This window comes from Malus sylvestris, chromosome 3, assembly GCF_916048215.2.
Source record: "Malus sylvestris chromosome 3, drMalSylv7.2, whole genome shotgun sequence".
Classification (NCBI taxonomy): domain Eukaryota; kingdom Viridiplantae; phylum Streptophyta; class Magnoliopsida; order Rosales; family Rosaceae; genus Malus; species Malus sylvestris.
The window spans coordinates 2732135-2749948 of NC_062262.1; the positions used below are offsets into that span (position 1 = coordinate 2732135).

Below are 17814 nucleotides of genomic sequence, written 5' to 3' on the forward strand. Positions count from 1 at the left end.
CAATCGCTGTAAATATATGGCAAAAAGTTCTCAAACAACATTATTACTATAGCAAATTAACTACTCCGTGGCTTGAAAAAAAAGTGAGTACGAGGCATCAAGTTTGACTTTAGGATTGACGAATTCGATATTTATTTGTTGCTTGTAGCTTTGTATATAAAAATAAAATAGGCTTGAAAAAAATAGTGCATGACAAGAAAAGGGAAGCAATTCAAAAATCATCCGAGGTGCATGCAATTATGTAATAACATAAGTTTAAGAGTAAAATATTAACGTCGTGATTGAGGTGTGTAATGATCTAGTCTTGAACGTGATACTTTTCAAAATTTAATAGGATAATGTAGCTAATATTTTGCAAGCATTTTACTATACTGATCAACCTACTAAAGGGTACATCATGTGTGTGGCTGGATTGGCTCCACCTCACCTGCATGTGAGTGAATGGCAATCGAATTATAACTTCACCTTCCCCAATTTACTCCTCAGGTCGGGTTACAACTATGACGAGCAGAAAATGTGGCAGATTTTCTAACTCTATTCTTTGCACACAGTTGAGCAGGTGATGACCCTCTTTCGAGCCGAAATGTAGCCAAAACATGTAGAAATAAAGCCGTATATAAAATTTTCACCTCATGCAACTCCTCCTTCAACTCTTATATGTTTTGAAGTATTCTCTTGTGATTGTTATATCAGTAAAGTTTGTCCATTCAGTAGAAACACGTGTGTAAAGCACATAGTTTACGTGTTACAAAAGGATTCTATGCGTGTTTGTTAACCCAAGTAAGGTTCGTTCATAGTGAGCTGCATTGCAAAGAGGATCTACATGAGTTGATGCCTGCATTGCAAAGAGGATCTACATGAGTTGATGCCTGTGTTTATATATAAGACAGCAACATAAAACTTTCAACTGCGAAAGAAAAGCTTACGTGAAACGGATTCACTATCACCGTGATGAGTGGTTGGTGTTTCCAATAAAATTTGAGTATTGCTGTGAAAAAAAGGGTCAAATAGAACCAAACAATAAATTAGGGTAATTTCACTTTATTATCTAGAAATATCGTGATTTTCAAACTTTTATGTATCAAATTTTTTTCATCGCAGTTAATGTAAGGAATAGAACAAATGTCACATCCCGGCCCGGGGCAAACCACTTCCCGAGCCAGCTCCACCACCGTAACATGATATTGTCTGCTTTGGGCCCCGACCACGCCCTCACGGTTTTGTTTCTGAGAACTCACGAGTAACTTCCCACTGGATCACCCATCATGGGAGTGCTCTGGCCACCTTCTCGCTTAACTTCGGAGTTCCGACGGAACCCGAAGCTAGTGAGCTCCCAAAAAGCCTCGTGCTAGGTAGGAATGAGAATATACATAAAAATGTCACTTTCCTGGGCGATGTGGGATCTTACAATCCACCCCCCTTAAAGGGCCCGACGACTTTGTCGACATACCACGGCCAGGGTTAGGCTCTGATACCAATTTGTCACATCCCAGCTCGAGGCGGACCACTTCTCGCACCACCGTAGCATGATATTGTCCGCTTTGGGCCCCAACCACGCCCTCACGATTTTGTTTTTGGGAACTCACGAGCAACTTCTCAGTGGGTCACCCATCATGGTAGTGCTCTGGCCACCTTCTCGATTAACTTCAGAGTTCTGACGGAACCCGAAGCCAGTGAACTCCCAAAAGACCTTGTGCTAGGTAGGAATGAGAATATACATATAAGGATAACTTCCTTGGACAATGTGGGATCTTACAACAAAAATATCAAAAACAATTAGAAATGCACTCCATAAGCGTAGTCATTTGGAAATTTCTCATCTTAGACATGCCTTCGTAACATAAACAGCTCCATTTCTCACTAACTTTTCATCTATCCCTTAAAGTTTGAAAATCCCTCTCGCTCAAACATAATCTAAAGGAACTTTAAAACACCCACATCAAGAAAGGAAAAACGAATAGTGAAAAAAAATTATCTATCATTGAAATACAATTGTAGAACAAACTATTTTGCCATGTATACTATATTCGCTAATTGAGAATCAATTGAAAATACCTTAATTAAATATTCTAATTGAGTACATACGTCAAATACTTTTTTTTAATTATAGTTTCTAATACACGCATGGATAGCTATGAGCTTCATTAGTTATTTTAATGATATTCATATCGATCAACAGTTGTAAAATTTTAAGCCCATTGTATCATGTCAGTGTAGATAGTTGGTAAATTCAAATTCATTTGAAACACTCGTATGTTTGTGTAGTCATATTGAAGAATTTTTATAGGTTCAGTTATATGCACACACGTGAGCAACTAAGAATTACATCAATCATTAACTTAGGACATTCACATCTATTAACAATTGTGAGTTAAAACACACAATGTAACGCTCGAATATTGGTATAGTTAGAAAAATTCAATCTCTTAACCAAGACATTTGCATCATATCAAGAAGATACAAACAGAAAAATATAAAATTCCGAGAACTTCGTAGCAATTTTTGTTTAGAATCAATTAGAGTACCTACCCCTACATGTAACTTTCCCACGTGGAACGTGGTTTAACTAAGTATACAAGAAAGTGAAACATGTCATTTAGAGAAGAAGATTGTAGCAGCCTTTGTTTGGTTGGACTTGTTGAATAATATTGAATGAGCATTGATAATATATGCCAAACCTATACATATTTACTCCTCTCATTTATGCCAAACCTACACAACACAAGTACATGTACTTGTGGTAAGGTGAGTCCGGCAAGGCACACAGTGACATTGTAATCACAATTATCTTCTTTGCATGGATCAGATTATGGCACGTCTTTCTTGGCTCTGGGGTTGTCCACAACCACACGTTAAACCTTCCTTTGGAAGGTTGGGAGTCTATAAAGAAACCAGGGACCCTTGGACAGCTTTCTCCAGTATTGTTTAGGAATGCAATTCTAGCAAACCCTAGTCTCTCTGACTTTAACCCGCACAAAGTCTTTCGTTCACCATACTAAAAACATTCGTCAACAAAGTCTTTCCCGACCACCTCCTCCTTCTCCTTCAGCACAATGACATCTCTTTCTCCATGTCTGGTAATCCTTCTCATTTTTCTCTCCTTTGATTTGATCTAGACATGTAGATCTATTTTTATTTTGTTACTTTTCTCCTGCCTTTTGTGTTTTGTATGACTTTATTTATGTTGTTTTAATACAACAGGCACAAGTTTTCTACTGAAAGGATTTTTGGAATGGAAGGGATAGGAAAGAATACATCATCAATGATTGATTCAGCCGTAAGTAAATAAATCGATTTATTATTTCTTTATTTAGGGTACCTCATATCATAAATATTTTATTAAAATGGTACAAGGTTTGAAATTGACTGCTTCACTGCTTTTATTTGATATGATAGATACATCTAGTTGTTGACTCTCTTTTCTATTTTAATTAATGTTCTCCGGCACTTTTTTCTAGACTCGGTAATTTTTGACACAACACAAGAATAACAGGTTTTGAGTTAACATGATAACTAATCGGATCATTAACGGGTATACACGTGGGCAACACATAGGTAATCTGTTTCGACGCGTTAAGAAAAAAATTATTTTGATAATTTTAAATATTAAATGCTAAAAAACTTATTATAAAATATAATAGCCGTATTAATATATACAATATATTCTATGTTAAATATATAGTTTTGTATTATTATTTTATATAAGTTAAAAAAAATTAGTCATTATTTATTTTTATTATGGGAGTTCCTTATTATCATTACTAGAATAAATTTTACTTAAAATGTTGTTGTCCAAAATTAAAATAAATTAGTATAGTATTTGTATAGGCAAGAAATAAGAAGACATAGGTACAATTATGAAAAATGTGAAAGAATATATAAACACTCGTTATTCATCATTATTCATCTACGAGTAGATAATGGTTACACTTACATTATCGTTTAGATTTTTAAAATTCTCAAAACCCTCATGAATAATGTTTTTTATTTGAGGGAAAAATTAAGAAAATTAATAATAATTATTGGAGAAGTGTAAAAAATGTAAAAAAAAAAAATACAATCATTCATTGTAATAAGCTTTGCTACTTTCATGAAAATGTCAGCTTCGAAATCCAACACTATAATTCATAAACCTTTAATTTATATTTAACCATCGATTTACATTTACACTTTATTCTTATTACTAAATTTCATTTTTAAAATTTTCTATTTTTGAAAACATGATCATCTGGTGGATGTAAGAAGATGAACGATTATGATCTTTGATATCATGTTTCGATATTTACGGTTAATTTAAATATGAGTCGATATCATATAGTTTGTAAAAACTTTATAAACATCAAGCAATATTTTCACTAACGGTAAAACTCAGAACATAATATCAACGATCCAAATCGTTCATTTTCCTGCATCCTCTAATAGATCATGCTTTCAAAAAAGAAAATCTGAACAAAAAAAAACAAAATTTGATGAGAAAAATGAAGCGTAAATGTAAACAATAATTAACGGTTAAATTTTGATCTATGATTTATATAATTATAGTAACGAATTTCGAAGTTAAACTATTCACGAAAGTGGTAAAACTTGTTATTGTGAGCATTTATATATATTTTTTCTATATTTTTTACACTTCTACATTAATTAAAAAACTATTAAAGACGTTACTTAAATAATGGCCATAAAATAAATGAGAGTAAATCTGTATCATTAGATTCTATTTCACTTCTAATGTTTTTTTTTATTATGCTCTTATTTTGGAAATGTAAATATATACTTTAAAAAAATTGCGTTTTTATGTTTTGGATGTGACAATATGGTATGTATACACTTATTTAGTATTATGTTTTTCATTTGATTATTTATTGACTTAAAATATATTTTTCTTAACAGGTAATGGGTCGGGTCATATTACTTGTTAATATGATCGAGTCGATTTCAGGTTGGGTCATTTTACCCATTTATTTTAACGGGTGTTACACGACACGACCCGTTAAGATATTGAGTATGACACTAAAATGACACGAACACGGAAAACACTACATGAATGCCAAATCTACTTTTTTCCATGTGTTTTACTCTGGGGTCTCACAACACCTTGGAAATGACTTTTTTCGTCAAATCACATCATGATCCCATATTTTTATTACTTTTTCTCACATTACAAACCAAAATGTCGTGCTAACTAGCATTGAAGCATTTCGTGCTAACTAGCATTGCACCTATATTTTTTTTTACTTTGTTACCATTTTCTTCTCCTACGCAAGCCTTCGCTATATTCACTCTACAAATATCGTTCCTAATCGTTGTTGGGGTTTTGGCCCTTATAATGGCCATTGGATTTCTTATTTGTATATTGATTCCTGTGTACGTTACGTTTGTGGTGGAACTAGTACACAATCGGATATTATCAGGCTCTTCGTTGCCTGTGAGTTGCAAATCGCCGCCTGTTGGTCCCCAAATCCTCACTCCAGTTTGCCAATGAGCTGCAAATCTCCGAAGTTACACACTCTGGAGGAGCTAGGATTCCCACAAGTGTCCACCTGAGCAAGCTCTTGGCGAAATGTTGCGGAATGAACGGCAAGCATAAATTAATTTGATTTTTTGTATTTTTTTCTTGCTAATGTAGAGATTTGTGTGGTAACTAACTTTAAATTCTGTATGAAATATATAAGTTTTGACAAAATTAATGTATCGTATTTCTTGCTAATTTAGAGACTTTGTGTTTTGTCGATGGACTGCCCGAGGCAAATGGGAACTGTGTAGGAGTTTGGAAATTATAGAAGATCCTACTTACATGCTAAAAAAAAAATGACCCTATTTTGACAGATTTTATGCATCAGATTTCATGCTTTGATGACGCATGATTTTGTTATTGGATTGATTTATGTTAGTATGTTAGTATATTATAATTTTGCCTCGTAACGTATGATTTTGTTATTGCACTGTTTTTCTTGGCAATGGTTACAAGTTTCAATTATTTTTGTGTCTATAACCAGGTACAACATTTTTCCGGAAGTGGGAGAAAGCTCCTATTGTAAGAAAATCGAGGAAAAGAGAGTGGGAAAACGATGGGAATGCGATAGGTGTGGGGATAATAAGGGAATGCATGCCTATCATCTTAGAGAACTTGGCATTGTATAAAAAGAGGGGTAATTTCTTTGTTTTTTTTTTGCTATTTTGAAATATGGGAACGGAGCCCTCCCAAATCTTGTTTATTAAAGTAAATTATAGCTTTAGGCAATGAATTAAATATCGATATTATCGGCGAAATATCGCCGATAATATCGTTTTTTTCCAACAACGATATTTTCAGAGTATTCCAATTGATTATCGTGATAATATCGCGATATTATCGATATTATCGATAATATCGCGATATTATCAATAATATCGATAATATCGCTCTCTCTCTCCGTCGTCGGAACGGCAGCCGAGCTCCGTCGTTGCAGCTGCCAAGATCTGCGCCTCTCACAGGTGGTGATGGTGCTCGCCGGAGTGTGCGCCACGGTGGAGGTCACGGTGTCATCCGCCATTCTCGCAGAGGCTGGAGAGAGAAGACTGATGATGTGTGATGATGGTGGTGTCGTCCTTGAGCTGCTCGAGTCGAGCAGATGGTGCTGCTGCTGTGTGTGTGTGTGGTCACGGCAAGAGAGGGAGAGAGGTAAGAGGATTTTGAGAGAGGGAGAGAGGTAAGAGGATTTTGAGAGAGAGAGAGAGAGAGACAGTGCAGAGAAGAGAGAGAGAGTCGAAGTGAGTGAGAGAAGGAAATGGCTTGGTACCTGGTGTGGATTTGCACTTTGAAGTGTGTATGTGCGTGTGTGTGTGTAGAAGTGTGTGTCTGTGCGTGTGTGTGTGTTATCCGAGAGAAATCCACACTTTGAAGTGTGTGTCTGTGCGTGTGTGTGTGTGTGGAAAGGAAAGAAATAATAGAAAATGAGGGAGTGGGGTGTGTCTGTGTGTGTGTGTGGAAAGGAAAGAAATAATAGAAAATGAGGGAGGTACTACATCCCACGTGAAGAAGGAAGAAAGGTAGTAGAGAAATGATGGGTGCGGCAGTATGTCAGAATTAGGGTAGATTTAAAAACTAAACTATGAGTTTTACTTGAAAGTTGTAGTAAATCATTATATATAAATAATTATGGTGTGCTTAATTTTTTTTTTATTAATTACTATATATTTTATTCACCCAGCTCGCTGTATAATCAACTTAAATAAGTTAAATCCATCATGTAATGCATTTTCTTCCAATTTTTTGTGATAAACTAATAGATAATTGACTAAATAAACATCCTGCAAAGTTTCAATAAAAATTTCCAAGTTTTTCTTACAATTTCCGTGGTTTCCATGTAATTTTTATCGATATCAATATTATCCCGATATTTTCATCGATATTTCCGTGTTTTTGGACTACCGATATTTCCGATATTACCGATATTTTATTCCTTGGCTTTAGGTGATTGGGAAAAGAGGGGGAATTTCTTTGTTTTTTGTTTTTTGTTTGGCTATTTTGAAATATGGGAACGGAGCGCTTCCCAAATCTTGTTTATTAATGTAAATTATACTTTAGGTGATTGGGATGTTAGCACTCCAGAATAACTCATCTCCATGCAAGGTGTATTTTTTGAGTACGTTAATATATCCTCTTATACATGGTCTTTTAAAGTGGTGATTAAAGAGGTTTACGGTCGACAAGTCGACTGAATGTTACTTTAGGAGGCTGATTCGTACCAAAAAATATATAAATTTCTGTTAACAGCGGCTCGAGCCACCTTGTGCTGAGAGGTAGATTTAGTTTGGGTCGACTGATTATTACTTTAGTCCATAACTATATCAAGTCCACTGAATGTTGTTTTAGTTCGGAGAGTTGGATTTAGTTTGGGTCGACTGATTATTACCTTTCATTCCCCAGCATTTCGTCAAGAGTCTGCTCAGGTGAGCCAGCGCTGAGCCACGCTGCATAAGGTAACAAACTGATGATTCTGCACAAAGTAATAAACTGATTCTGCAAACTATAAATAAACTGATCTAATAATAGCTTCCAAAAAAATGAAAATAATCCATGTATTTAGCTTTGATCTTTCCCAGCTGCCGTGGTGAGCCAAAGGCCCCACGGCCCAAATTAAAACTACTTATGCAGAGATGATTGTGGTCATTTTATGTTGTACTACTGACGCAGCACGAAGCAATGAAAGGGTTACCAGCGTAATCCCTTGTAGAACAATGTTACTGGAATCTACCAGTTTAATATAAATCCTGAAGGATAATTTGATAAATTAATTGAAAGATGAAAAGATGAATACAAATGAGAAGCCAAATGGCTTAAATAAACATATTACAACCCCCTAGGCATCTCAAAAGACTTAGGTAATTAAGATGAAAATTAAAAGACAGATAATAAAGTCCTTGAAACCCCAAAAGACAAATAATAAAGAGCTCAATTTATTAGTAGACTGCTCTTTTGACTGATTTCTGTGAAAGATGACCCAAGCCACTTTTGTGGGAGAATTGAACACCTCTTCTACGACTGCACCAGAAATGAAAGTAACGTTTATTCAACAAGAAAAGTTCAAAACATCAACTTTCGAGATATGACTGTAGCAAATAATCTATTAACATGTGAATTACCAATTCTACAATCACTTTTCTTTATTGCTCGCCACTTCCTTCGTTTAGTTTTATTGCACGTGAAATAATCGGATTTTAGTCCTACATCAAACTCCTCCACTTGAAAGGAACTCGGCCTCGAGTTCGTCTTGAAACGGTCTTGATAGCTAATAGATAACTCCCTTGTTAAAAAAATAAAATTTTCAACTTTAGAAGCCCAACTTTTCGTATACTTGGGTGGAATCATGAAATTAATTCCATAAAAACCATATGGAAAAGATGCTGATGCATCTGGAACAATTGACAAACTTGATAGAAAAGATGTGATGCACAAACACGAAGCCTCTTCAGGTTGGAGGGGGCCTTTGTGGTCTGAGACCTGGTCTCCATTGTGAATTCACGGCCCAGGATTATGGAAGCACCTGGGTTGTGGCTGCAGTAACTAAGACAAGGAGAGAGAGAGAGAGAGAGTAAAACTGACGATAAATCATTCCCATAGCATACCATAAAAGTAATTAAACATTTATACCGTTCCAACCACACAAACAACGTTATTTAAAGGGTTTTCTAAGTTTAATCATTGAAGAAGATTGAAATTTAAAATAAATCTGTTGTTAGATTATATATTGATTATTGTTCCTTAATGTGTTCTTAATTCAAAATAATTAATGTATATTTCATTCAATGTCTCCCATTAAATATTTAAATTTATCAATATACAAATTTTAATTTATTTTTTGACCAAACAAAAGTTTTTTTAATTTATTAATTTTATTTGACATTCTTCAAACTTGAAAAACTCAATTATGTTATCATCGAAATGTGAATACCCAAATGTATGCACCGAAATGTATTATATTAAACTAATGTATCTAAAGTGTGTACTGAAATGTATGTATCCAAATGTATGCACCGAAATTTATTATATTAAACTAATGTACCTAAATGTGTGTACCAAAATGTATTATATTGAATTAATGTATCTAAATCTTTGTATCAAAATGTATGTACTGAAATGTGTGTACCAAAATGTATTATAATGAATTAATGTACCTAAATCTTTGTATCAAAATATATGTACTGAAATGTGTGTATCTAAATGTATGCACCGAAATGTATTATAATGAATTTAATGTACCTAAATGAAGAAGACAAAGTATATCAAAATATATTGTAAAACAAAAGTTAGTTTATCTAAATGTTTACAATAAAAGTTAGTACTAATACTAATACTACTAGTGCTGATGATAATGATCATCGAATGTAATTGGGATTAGAAATTTGTTCAATATGACATGCAATAGACTTGTTTTTAAAAAATAAAATAAAAAATAAAGTGAACCAACTAGGGACAAAGCTACTATAGTCAATTCTTCTGGGGTCAAAAAGACTCACAGAGACATTTCAACCTCATTAAAACCATCATCGTGTGATTCACCCTAAGTTACCTTAATTTCTAGACAATTATAATTAAATAGTTCGTTGTACAGTTGTGCCCTACTGGTCAATCGATGTAAATATATGGAAACAAAGTTGTCAAACAACATTATTACTATAGCAAATTAACAACTCCGCCGCTCGATAAAAAGTGAGTATGAGGTATCAAGTTTGACTTTAGGATTGACGAATTCGATATTTATTTGTTGCTTGTAGCTTTGTATATAAAAATAAAAGAGGCTTGAAAAAAATAGTACACGACAAGTAAAGGGAAGCAATTCAAAAATCATCTTCGATTAATTAAGGTGCATGCAATTAACATCAGTTGTCTTCGAAGATTGTTTCTAGTTTTTACTTCTATCCACAGAGAGTTATGTAATAACATAAGTTTAAGAGTAAACTGTTAACGTCGTGATTGAGGTGTGTAATGATTTAGTCTTGAACGTGATACTTTTCAAAATATAATACGATAATGTATCTAATATTTTGCAAGCATTTTACTATACTGATCAACCTACAAAAGGGTACATCATGTGTGTGGCTGGATTGGCTCCACCTTACCTGCATGTGAGTGAATGACAATCGAATTATAACTTCACCGTCCCCAATTTACTCCTCAAGTCGGGTTACAACTATGACGAGCAGAAAATGTGGCGGATTTTCTAACTCTATTCTTTGCACACAGTTGAGCAGGTGATGACCCACTTTCGAGCCGAAATGTAGCCAAAACATGTTGAAACAGAGCCGTATATAAAATTTTCACCTCATACGACTCCTCCTTCAATTCTTATATGTTTTGAATTTTGATGAATAGTATTCTCTTGTGAATGTTATCTCAGTAAAGTTTGTTCGTTCAGTAGAAACACGTGTGTAAAGCACATAGTATACGTGTTACAAAAGGATTACATGCGTGTTTGTTAACCCAAGTAAGGTTTTTTCATAGTGAGCTGCACTGCAAAGAGGATCTACATGAGTTGATGCCTGTTTATATATATAAGACAGCAACATAAAACTTTCAACTGCGAAAGAAAACTTACGTGGAACAGATTCGTTATCACCGTGGTAAGTGGTTGGTATTTCTAATAAAATTTGAATATTGTTGTGAAAGAAAAAAGGGTCAAATAGAACCAAACAATCAATTTAGGGTAATTTCACTTTACTATCTAGAAATATCGTGATTTTCAAACTTTTATGTATCAAGTTTTTTTCATAGCAATTAATATAAGGAATAGAACAAAAATATAAAAAACAATTAGATATGCACTCCATAAGCATAGTCATTTGAAAATTTCTCATCTCATACATGCCTTTGTAACATAAACAGATCCATTTCTCACTAACATTTCATCTATCCCTTAAAGTTTGAAAATCCCTCTATCTCAAACATAATCTAAAGGAACTTTAAAAACCCCACATCAAGAAAGGAAAAAAGAATAGTGAAAAAAAATTTAATCTATCATTGAAAAACAATTGTAGAACAAACTATTTTGCCAAGTATACTATATTCGCTAATTGAGGATCAATTGAAAATACCTTAATTAAATATTCTAATTGAGTACATACGTCAAACACTTTTTTTAATTATAGTTTCTCATACACGCATGGATAGCTATGAGCGTCATTAGTTATTTTAATGATATTCATATCGATCAACAATTGTAAAATTTTAAGCACATTGTATCATGTCAAACTCAATGTAGATAGTTGGTAAATTCAAATTCATTTGAAACACTCTTATGTTTGTGTAGCCATATTGAATAATTTTTATAGATTCAGTTATATTATATTTATGCACTTGAGCAACTAAGAATTACACCAATCATTAACTTAAGACATTCACATCTATTAACAGTTATGAGTTAAAACGCACAATATAACGCTCAAAAATTGGTATAGTTAGAAAAATTCAACCTCTTAACCAAGTCATTTGCATCATATCTAGAAGGTACAAACAGAAAAATATAAAATTCCAAGAACTTCATGGCAATTTTTGTTTAGAATCAATTAGGGTACCTACCCCTGCATACGTGGAAAGTGGTTTAGCTAAGTACAAGAAAGTAAAACATGTCATTCGGAGAAGAAGATTGTAGCAGCCTTTGTTTGGTTGGACTTGTTGAGTAATATTGACTGAGCATTGATATGCCATGCCTATACATATTTACTCCTCTCGTTTATGCCAAACCTACACAAGTACATGTACTTGTGGTAAGGTGAGTCCGGCAAGGAATACAGTGACATTGTAATCACAATTATCTTCTTTGCATGGATCAGATTATGCCACGTCTTTCTTGACTCTGGGTTGTCCACAACCACACCTTAAACCTTCCTTCGGAAGGTTGGGAGTCTATAAAGAAAGGGTGCTGCTGAGGCAGCAAAGGACCCCTGGACTGGAGCTTTTCTCAAGTATTGTTTAGGAATGCAATTTTAGCAAAACCCTAGTCTCTCTGACTTTAACCCGCACAAAGTCCTTCGTTCACCATACTAAAAACATTCGTCAACATAGTCTTTCCCGACCACCTCCTCCTTCTCCTCCAGCACAATGACATCTCTCTTTCTCCACGTCTGGTAATCCTTCACGTTTTTCTCTCCTTTGATTTGATCTAGGCATGTAGATGTATTTTTATATTGTTACTTTTTTCCTGTCTTGTGTTTTGTATGACTTTTTATTTATGTTGTTTTAACACAACAGGCACAAGTTTTCTACTGAAAGGATCTGGGATAGGAAAGAATACATTACCATTGATTCAGCAGTAAGTAAATAAACCGATTTATTATTTCTTTATTTTGTTTTTGGTATTCATGTTTTGGTTTTGTCTCGTTAGTATCAGTTTCTTTGTTTTGTACAATCATTAATGAGATGAATGGCTCCAGTTGCGATATCAATAAAGGGAAAGAGATGCTCCTTAAATATCTTCCATCAAGATCACTGAATCAAATGATCTGAACTTTTAAAATTTTATCAAATGACTTATTTGTTTTGATCTTTTAAAAGTTATAATAATTTTTTTATGTTGGACAGAGAAAAACAAATTTAATTAGGAGTTAAAAACTATGAATCATACAACTGGTTTAAAAAATTTTGCTCGGATGCACAAGGAATATGTATGTGTTGCTAATGTCGAGAGATATCGCATTAGGCATATATCCAACACAAGTTATGTCGATTTTAGAGCCTTAATCGACAGAAAATTCATTTCCTGACCCTGGCAATTCTGTCGCTTATTATATATGACAGTAATATACGTTTCTTGTCGGTTATCATAACGACACTAATAAATGGTTTCGTAGTAATGCACTTTTATTTCGTCAGTCATTTGTGTGTCGGCCTCTCTCTGTAACAGTGTTCAACACATTACACAATAAGAATTGGATTTTAGCCACCTATACACTTGCTTGAGAGTATTGTGAATAAGCTTTAAAAGTTAGAATGCTAATGCTTTTATAATCAGCAATCTTATAATTTTTTCTCCATAAGGCCAAATCCTCCCCGATCCCATTTATCTCCCCAATTGAACATCCCTATGTAGCTTTTGTTGTTTTCATGTGACTCCTCACTCTCTTGACTGCCTTTCACAACGACTTGCTTTAGGGTTTCTAATGTTTTTCTCGAATGCTTCAGGGTCTTGAACGCTTTTCCTAGATTCTTTATCATCAGTATACCCCATCTCAACCATTACCATCGCATGGAGTTCAAAGTTCTGATCTTCACGATTCATTTTATGAGTTTAAACTTCCAATAAAAAAGACATTTGTCAATATTTTTACTACTCAATAAACAACTATAACTTATGTGGAGCCAAAAATAAGCACAAGGCGACATGTGAATTTTTGGTTAAAATGACAAAATTACCCTCGAGGCATATCGGATTTCCTACGCGCGAGCAGTTGACAATCATTCTTCAATCAAGCCAAAAGTGCCCAAAATAGATAACAAATTCGAAATTATTTTATCCATCCTTATTCTATATTCTCCATAAGGTATTTATTCCGTAACCTTCAAAACATTCTATATAAATTGAGTTAATTGGCTAATTAATGGGTTTATTACCTAATCAATCCATTAATTACTAATTAAATCACTCATCTCACACAAAAATACCCCAAAGGGCCGGCCACCTTTTCATCAAAGGGGACTGGCCATGCCCTATATATATCACCCAATTTTCTCTAAAAAGGGGAGTTCCACACTCTTACAAAACTTCCAAAAACTCTCCAAACACTTTTTTCTCTAAATTCTAACTTTAGCATCGGAGGTTCTTCAGCCAAAGCCCCCCCATTCATTGTAAGCGTGTGAGGCTTTGACCTTGACCTAATGTGTTATTTCTTTTGTAGGTACAATTTTGTCCAAGAACAAGGATGAAGAAATTTACATCCACAAATTAGTGCTTTCATTGAAAGAGAGGTCCACACTCGTAGAAAACTTTTGCATAAAAATGTTTTTCTCTATTTTCTAGTCCACTTGCATTTTTTCGTACATTCTTATTATTAGAATTTTTATTTGCAAAGACTTTGATAAAACGTAAAAGAGAAATACAATGGCTAGAAATTTAGAAAATTCCACGAGTGAAAATTCTAATATTCAAGAAATGGGACCGCGGCGATCCACGAGACTAAATGTGATCTTAGGGGGAGCGGCACCACCACCACAAGGCTCCACCATGGCAACCACCGCTGTGGCCACCACGGCAATCACCCACGGTGAGGTCCATGGCTCCACCACCACGACCCAAGCCATGCTATCCAAAGGCCACGCCACCAAAGCCACGACCTGAGTCATGTTACTCCATGCCTAACACGAGCCCAATGCATTGCCAAGCTGAGCCCAAGCCTTGCATTCGCGAGCATCACGCGTTGAGCAGTTTGCTCTTGCGGCCCAGCCTGCTTCCGCGGCCCAACCTGTTCCCGCGACCCAGCTGGCTCCAGTGGCATTTCAAGCAGCCCAGATCGGTATAAGATTAATTCAACCGTCCAGGCTTCAAATTTAAGGGCTGACGATTGAACTGGGGGCATTTTCACCACATTTCTTCGCGGGTTTGACATTTCCCAACTCAAATCTCACTCCCAGAGTCTACCACCCTTCCACTGCTCAAGGAGGTGCATTCCTTCCAGGCTTTTCCAATCCAAATGGCGAACAACACTTGTCTCAACAAGTCGTAGAGTTGATGAGCGCCCTTGCACATCAGACGACCTTAATGAATCAGCTCTTGTAGCGCACCGAGATGCAACGTGCCTCGGACGAGGAGTCCTGAAGTAGGACAAGGGCAAATGAACCTCTCCAACAACGTCCTGAAAAGTAGCCCCTCAACCAGCCACGATTCGAGCGTTCTAGCAATTTACGTCCCCTCTTGGGTCCTTAGGATAGCGTACTCTCGTCTTAGCACGCAGATGAGCATGCATTTCCGATCAAGCCCACGGATGAGCATACGCTCATGGTTGAGGCCTCACTCCGGTTATTAACATGGACAAACCTCCAGGCTAAGTGTTCATTCACAACTAGGATTACAAGGAGCATTCTCCATCTCACATCGGAGTAGGCTGCACGACAAACAGAGAGAAACAGTCACTTAATCCAATATTCTCCATAAGGTATTTATTACATAACCTTCAAAACATTCCATATAAATTGAGTTAATTGGCTAATTAATAGATTTATTACCTAATTAATCCATTACTTGCTAATTAAATCACCCATCTCACACAAAAATACCCCAAAGGGCCGGCCACCTTCTCTCTAAAAACGACCGGCCATGCCCTATATATATCACCCCATCTCTAAAAAGGGGAGTTCCACACTCTTGCAAAACTCCAAAAAACTCTCCAAACACTTTTCTCTTTAAATTCTAACTTTGGCATCGGAGGTTCTTCGGCCAAAGCCCCCCCTTTCATCGTGGGCGCGTGAGGCTCTTGGCCTTGATCTAAGGTGTTATTTTTTTGTTGGTGCAATTTTGTCCAAGAATAAGAAGGAAGAAATTTGCATCCACAACTTGCACAACAATTTTTGCTACGTACATATTTGTAATTGTGGACAACTTTACTCAAGGAAGCATCACAAATTAGGAAGGCATAAATTCAATAGTGGTTGCCAATGCTTTCATAATCAGCAATTCTATAATTGTAAAAATTTCTTATTTATTAATAAAATAATATATGTATATATTAATAGAATTAATAAAAATACAATGTATATATTAATAGAACAAATCAAATACATTATGTCTATATTAACAGAACTAATCAAAATACAATTCTAGACTAATGGTAAAAACTGATTTTTATCTTGATATATATATAGATGTGGTTGTCAACTTTTGACCTGTTTTTGTGCTTCTTCAAAAATCCCGAATCTTGAGGCATACTTCATCCCATCCACACCTATATATATAGATCAAAATCAGTTTATACAATTAGTTTAGAATCGTATTTTTTATTACTTCTGTTAATATATACATATTGTATTTTTTTAGTTCTGTTAATATATACATTGTATTTTTATTAGTTCTATTAATATATATATATATTATTAATAAATGAGAAATTTTTGACAATTATAGAATTGTTGATTATAAAAGCATTGTCAACTATTGAATTTATGTTTTCACTGATTTGTGATGCTTCCTTAAGTAAAGTTGTCCACAATTACAAATATGTAAGTAGTAAAAATTGTTGTGCAAGTTATAGTTGTTTGTTGAGTAGTAAAAATATTGACTAATGTCTTTTTTATTGGAGGTTAATACTCATAAAATGAATCATGAGGGTGAGAAATTTGAATTCCATGCAATAGTAATGGTGGGGATGAGATATACTGATGATGATGAAGAATCCGAAGAAGGCGTTGAAGACCCTGAACCATCCGAAAAAAAAGCGTTGGAAGTCCTGAAACAAGTCGCTGAGGAAGGCAGTGGAGACGGTGTGGAATTAGATGAAAACAACAAAGGCTACGTGGTAATGTTCAACTGGGGAGATAAATGGGGTCAGGAGGATTTGGCCTTATGGAGGAAAAATTAATTCGTCTGTATTATCCCATAACACTACCTTCAAATGATTTGCCGCTCAACAAGCTCGGAGGAGTAATGATGTTCAATTGGGGTGGAGATAAATGGGTCGGGGAGGATTTGGCCTTATGAAAAAATTAATTCGTCAAGTGTATTATCCCATAATACTACCTCCGAATGATTTGCCGCCTACCGAGCTCTGAGCGCTGGAGTCTTGTCTCCCGAACAAGAAAGTGTTTATGTACTATTAATACCTCTTGTGTTGATTTGGTTCTTAGACTTCCCGTTAATTAATGTTAATTTTGGATCCAATTGAAAAATGATTATATTTAACCTATAAGTTTTTTTTTAGTACATCGATATTTTTATACGGGAAATGAGAGTTCGGCTAAGCTACACAATGAGCAGCCTAATTTGGTATCGACTTATCCAAATGAACTTCCACGGCCTTTGAAGATCCTACAAGATTTTTTAATGGTTGTTTGGTAGAGTCAGTGCCTTTTTGGTGTTTTTAGCTCGAGCACGTGAGCTTCAAGCTTCCCATGGTATCTGATCTATATCATGTAATTGTTTCCATCTCCTTCTCGCTTTTTTCCCCAAGGATTTCCCCATTTCATGAAGAGGTAACCCATTACCACGCCCTTATTTTCATTTAGTGGTAATGCAAATTACCTACACTATCGGTATGCCAACGTAGCAATCTAATCGAATAACGCGACATCATAGTTTTGCAACATGACATTGCATAATTTATCCGAAGTATGCTACAGTAGTGTACCGG

The 17814-nt window shown here is 35.1% G+C and overlaps 1 protein-coding gene and 1 long non-coding RNA gene across 4 annotated transcripts; one reads left to right on the plus strand and one right to left on the minus strand.

Moving 5' to 3' along the window:
• Nucleotides 1–210: 210 nt before the first annotated feature.
• On the minus strand, nucleotides 211–10723 carry LOC126616363 (uncharacterized). Its single transcript, XR_007621136.1, has 2 exons — nucleotides 10556–10723; nucleotides 211–380 (listed from the first exon to the last, which is right to left on the minus strand). It is a non-coding gene; the product is annotated as an uncharacterized LOC126616363 (long non-coding RNA).
• LOC126616355 (uncharacterized) lies at nucleotides 2911–17235 on the plus strand. 3 transcript variants are annotated; one of them, XM_050284412.1, is made up of 4 exons: nucleotides 2911–2944; nucleotides 12472–12606; nucleotides 12731–12791; nucleotides 16768–17235. In XM_050284412.1, the coding sequence occupies exons 2-4, from the start codon at nucleotides 12581–12583 to the stop codon at nucleotides 17044–17046; spliced, it is 366 nt and encodes a 121-aa protein (XP_050140369.1). In that variant the 5' UTR covers nucleotides 2911–2944; nucleotides 12472–12580; the 3' UTR covers nucleotides 17047–17235. The 3 variants fall into 3 exon arrangements, 1 of the variants encoding a protein (XP_050140369.1); XR_007621125.1 differs by lacking the exons at nucleotides 2911–2944; nucleotides 16768–17235 and adding an exon at nucleotides 13661–14361 and having other exon boundaries at nucleotides 12383–12606; XR_007621124.1 differs by lacking the exons at nucleotides 2911–2944; nucleotides 16768–17235 and adding an exon at nucleotides 14374–15773 and having other exon boundaries at nucleotides 12384–12606.
• Nucleotides 17236–17814: the final 579 nt, after the last annotated feature.

What these genes read in the sequence shown, in the direction of transcription:
- LOC126616355 (XM_050284412.1), top strand. Translation starts at nt 12,581, where the DNA reads ATGACATCTCTCTTTCTCCACGTCTG. An exon ending in TCTCTCTTTCTCCACGTCTG is followed by an intron (nt 12,607 to 12,730) that starts GTAATCCTTCAC and finishes TTAACACAACAG; the next exon opens with GCACAAGTTTTCTACTGAAA. An exon ending in ACATTACCATTGATTCAGCA is followed by an intron (nt 12,792 to 16,767) that starts GTAAGTAAATAA and finishes TTTTTATTGGAG; the next exon opens with GTTAATACTCATAAAATGAA.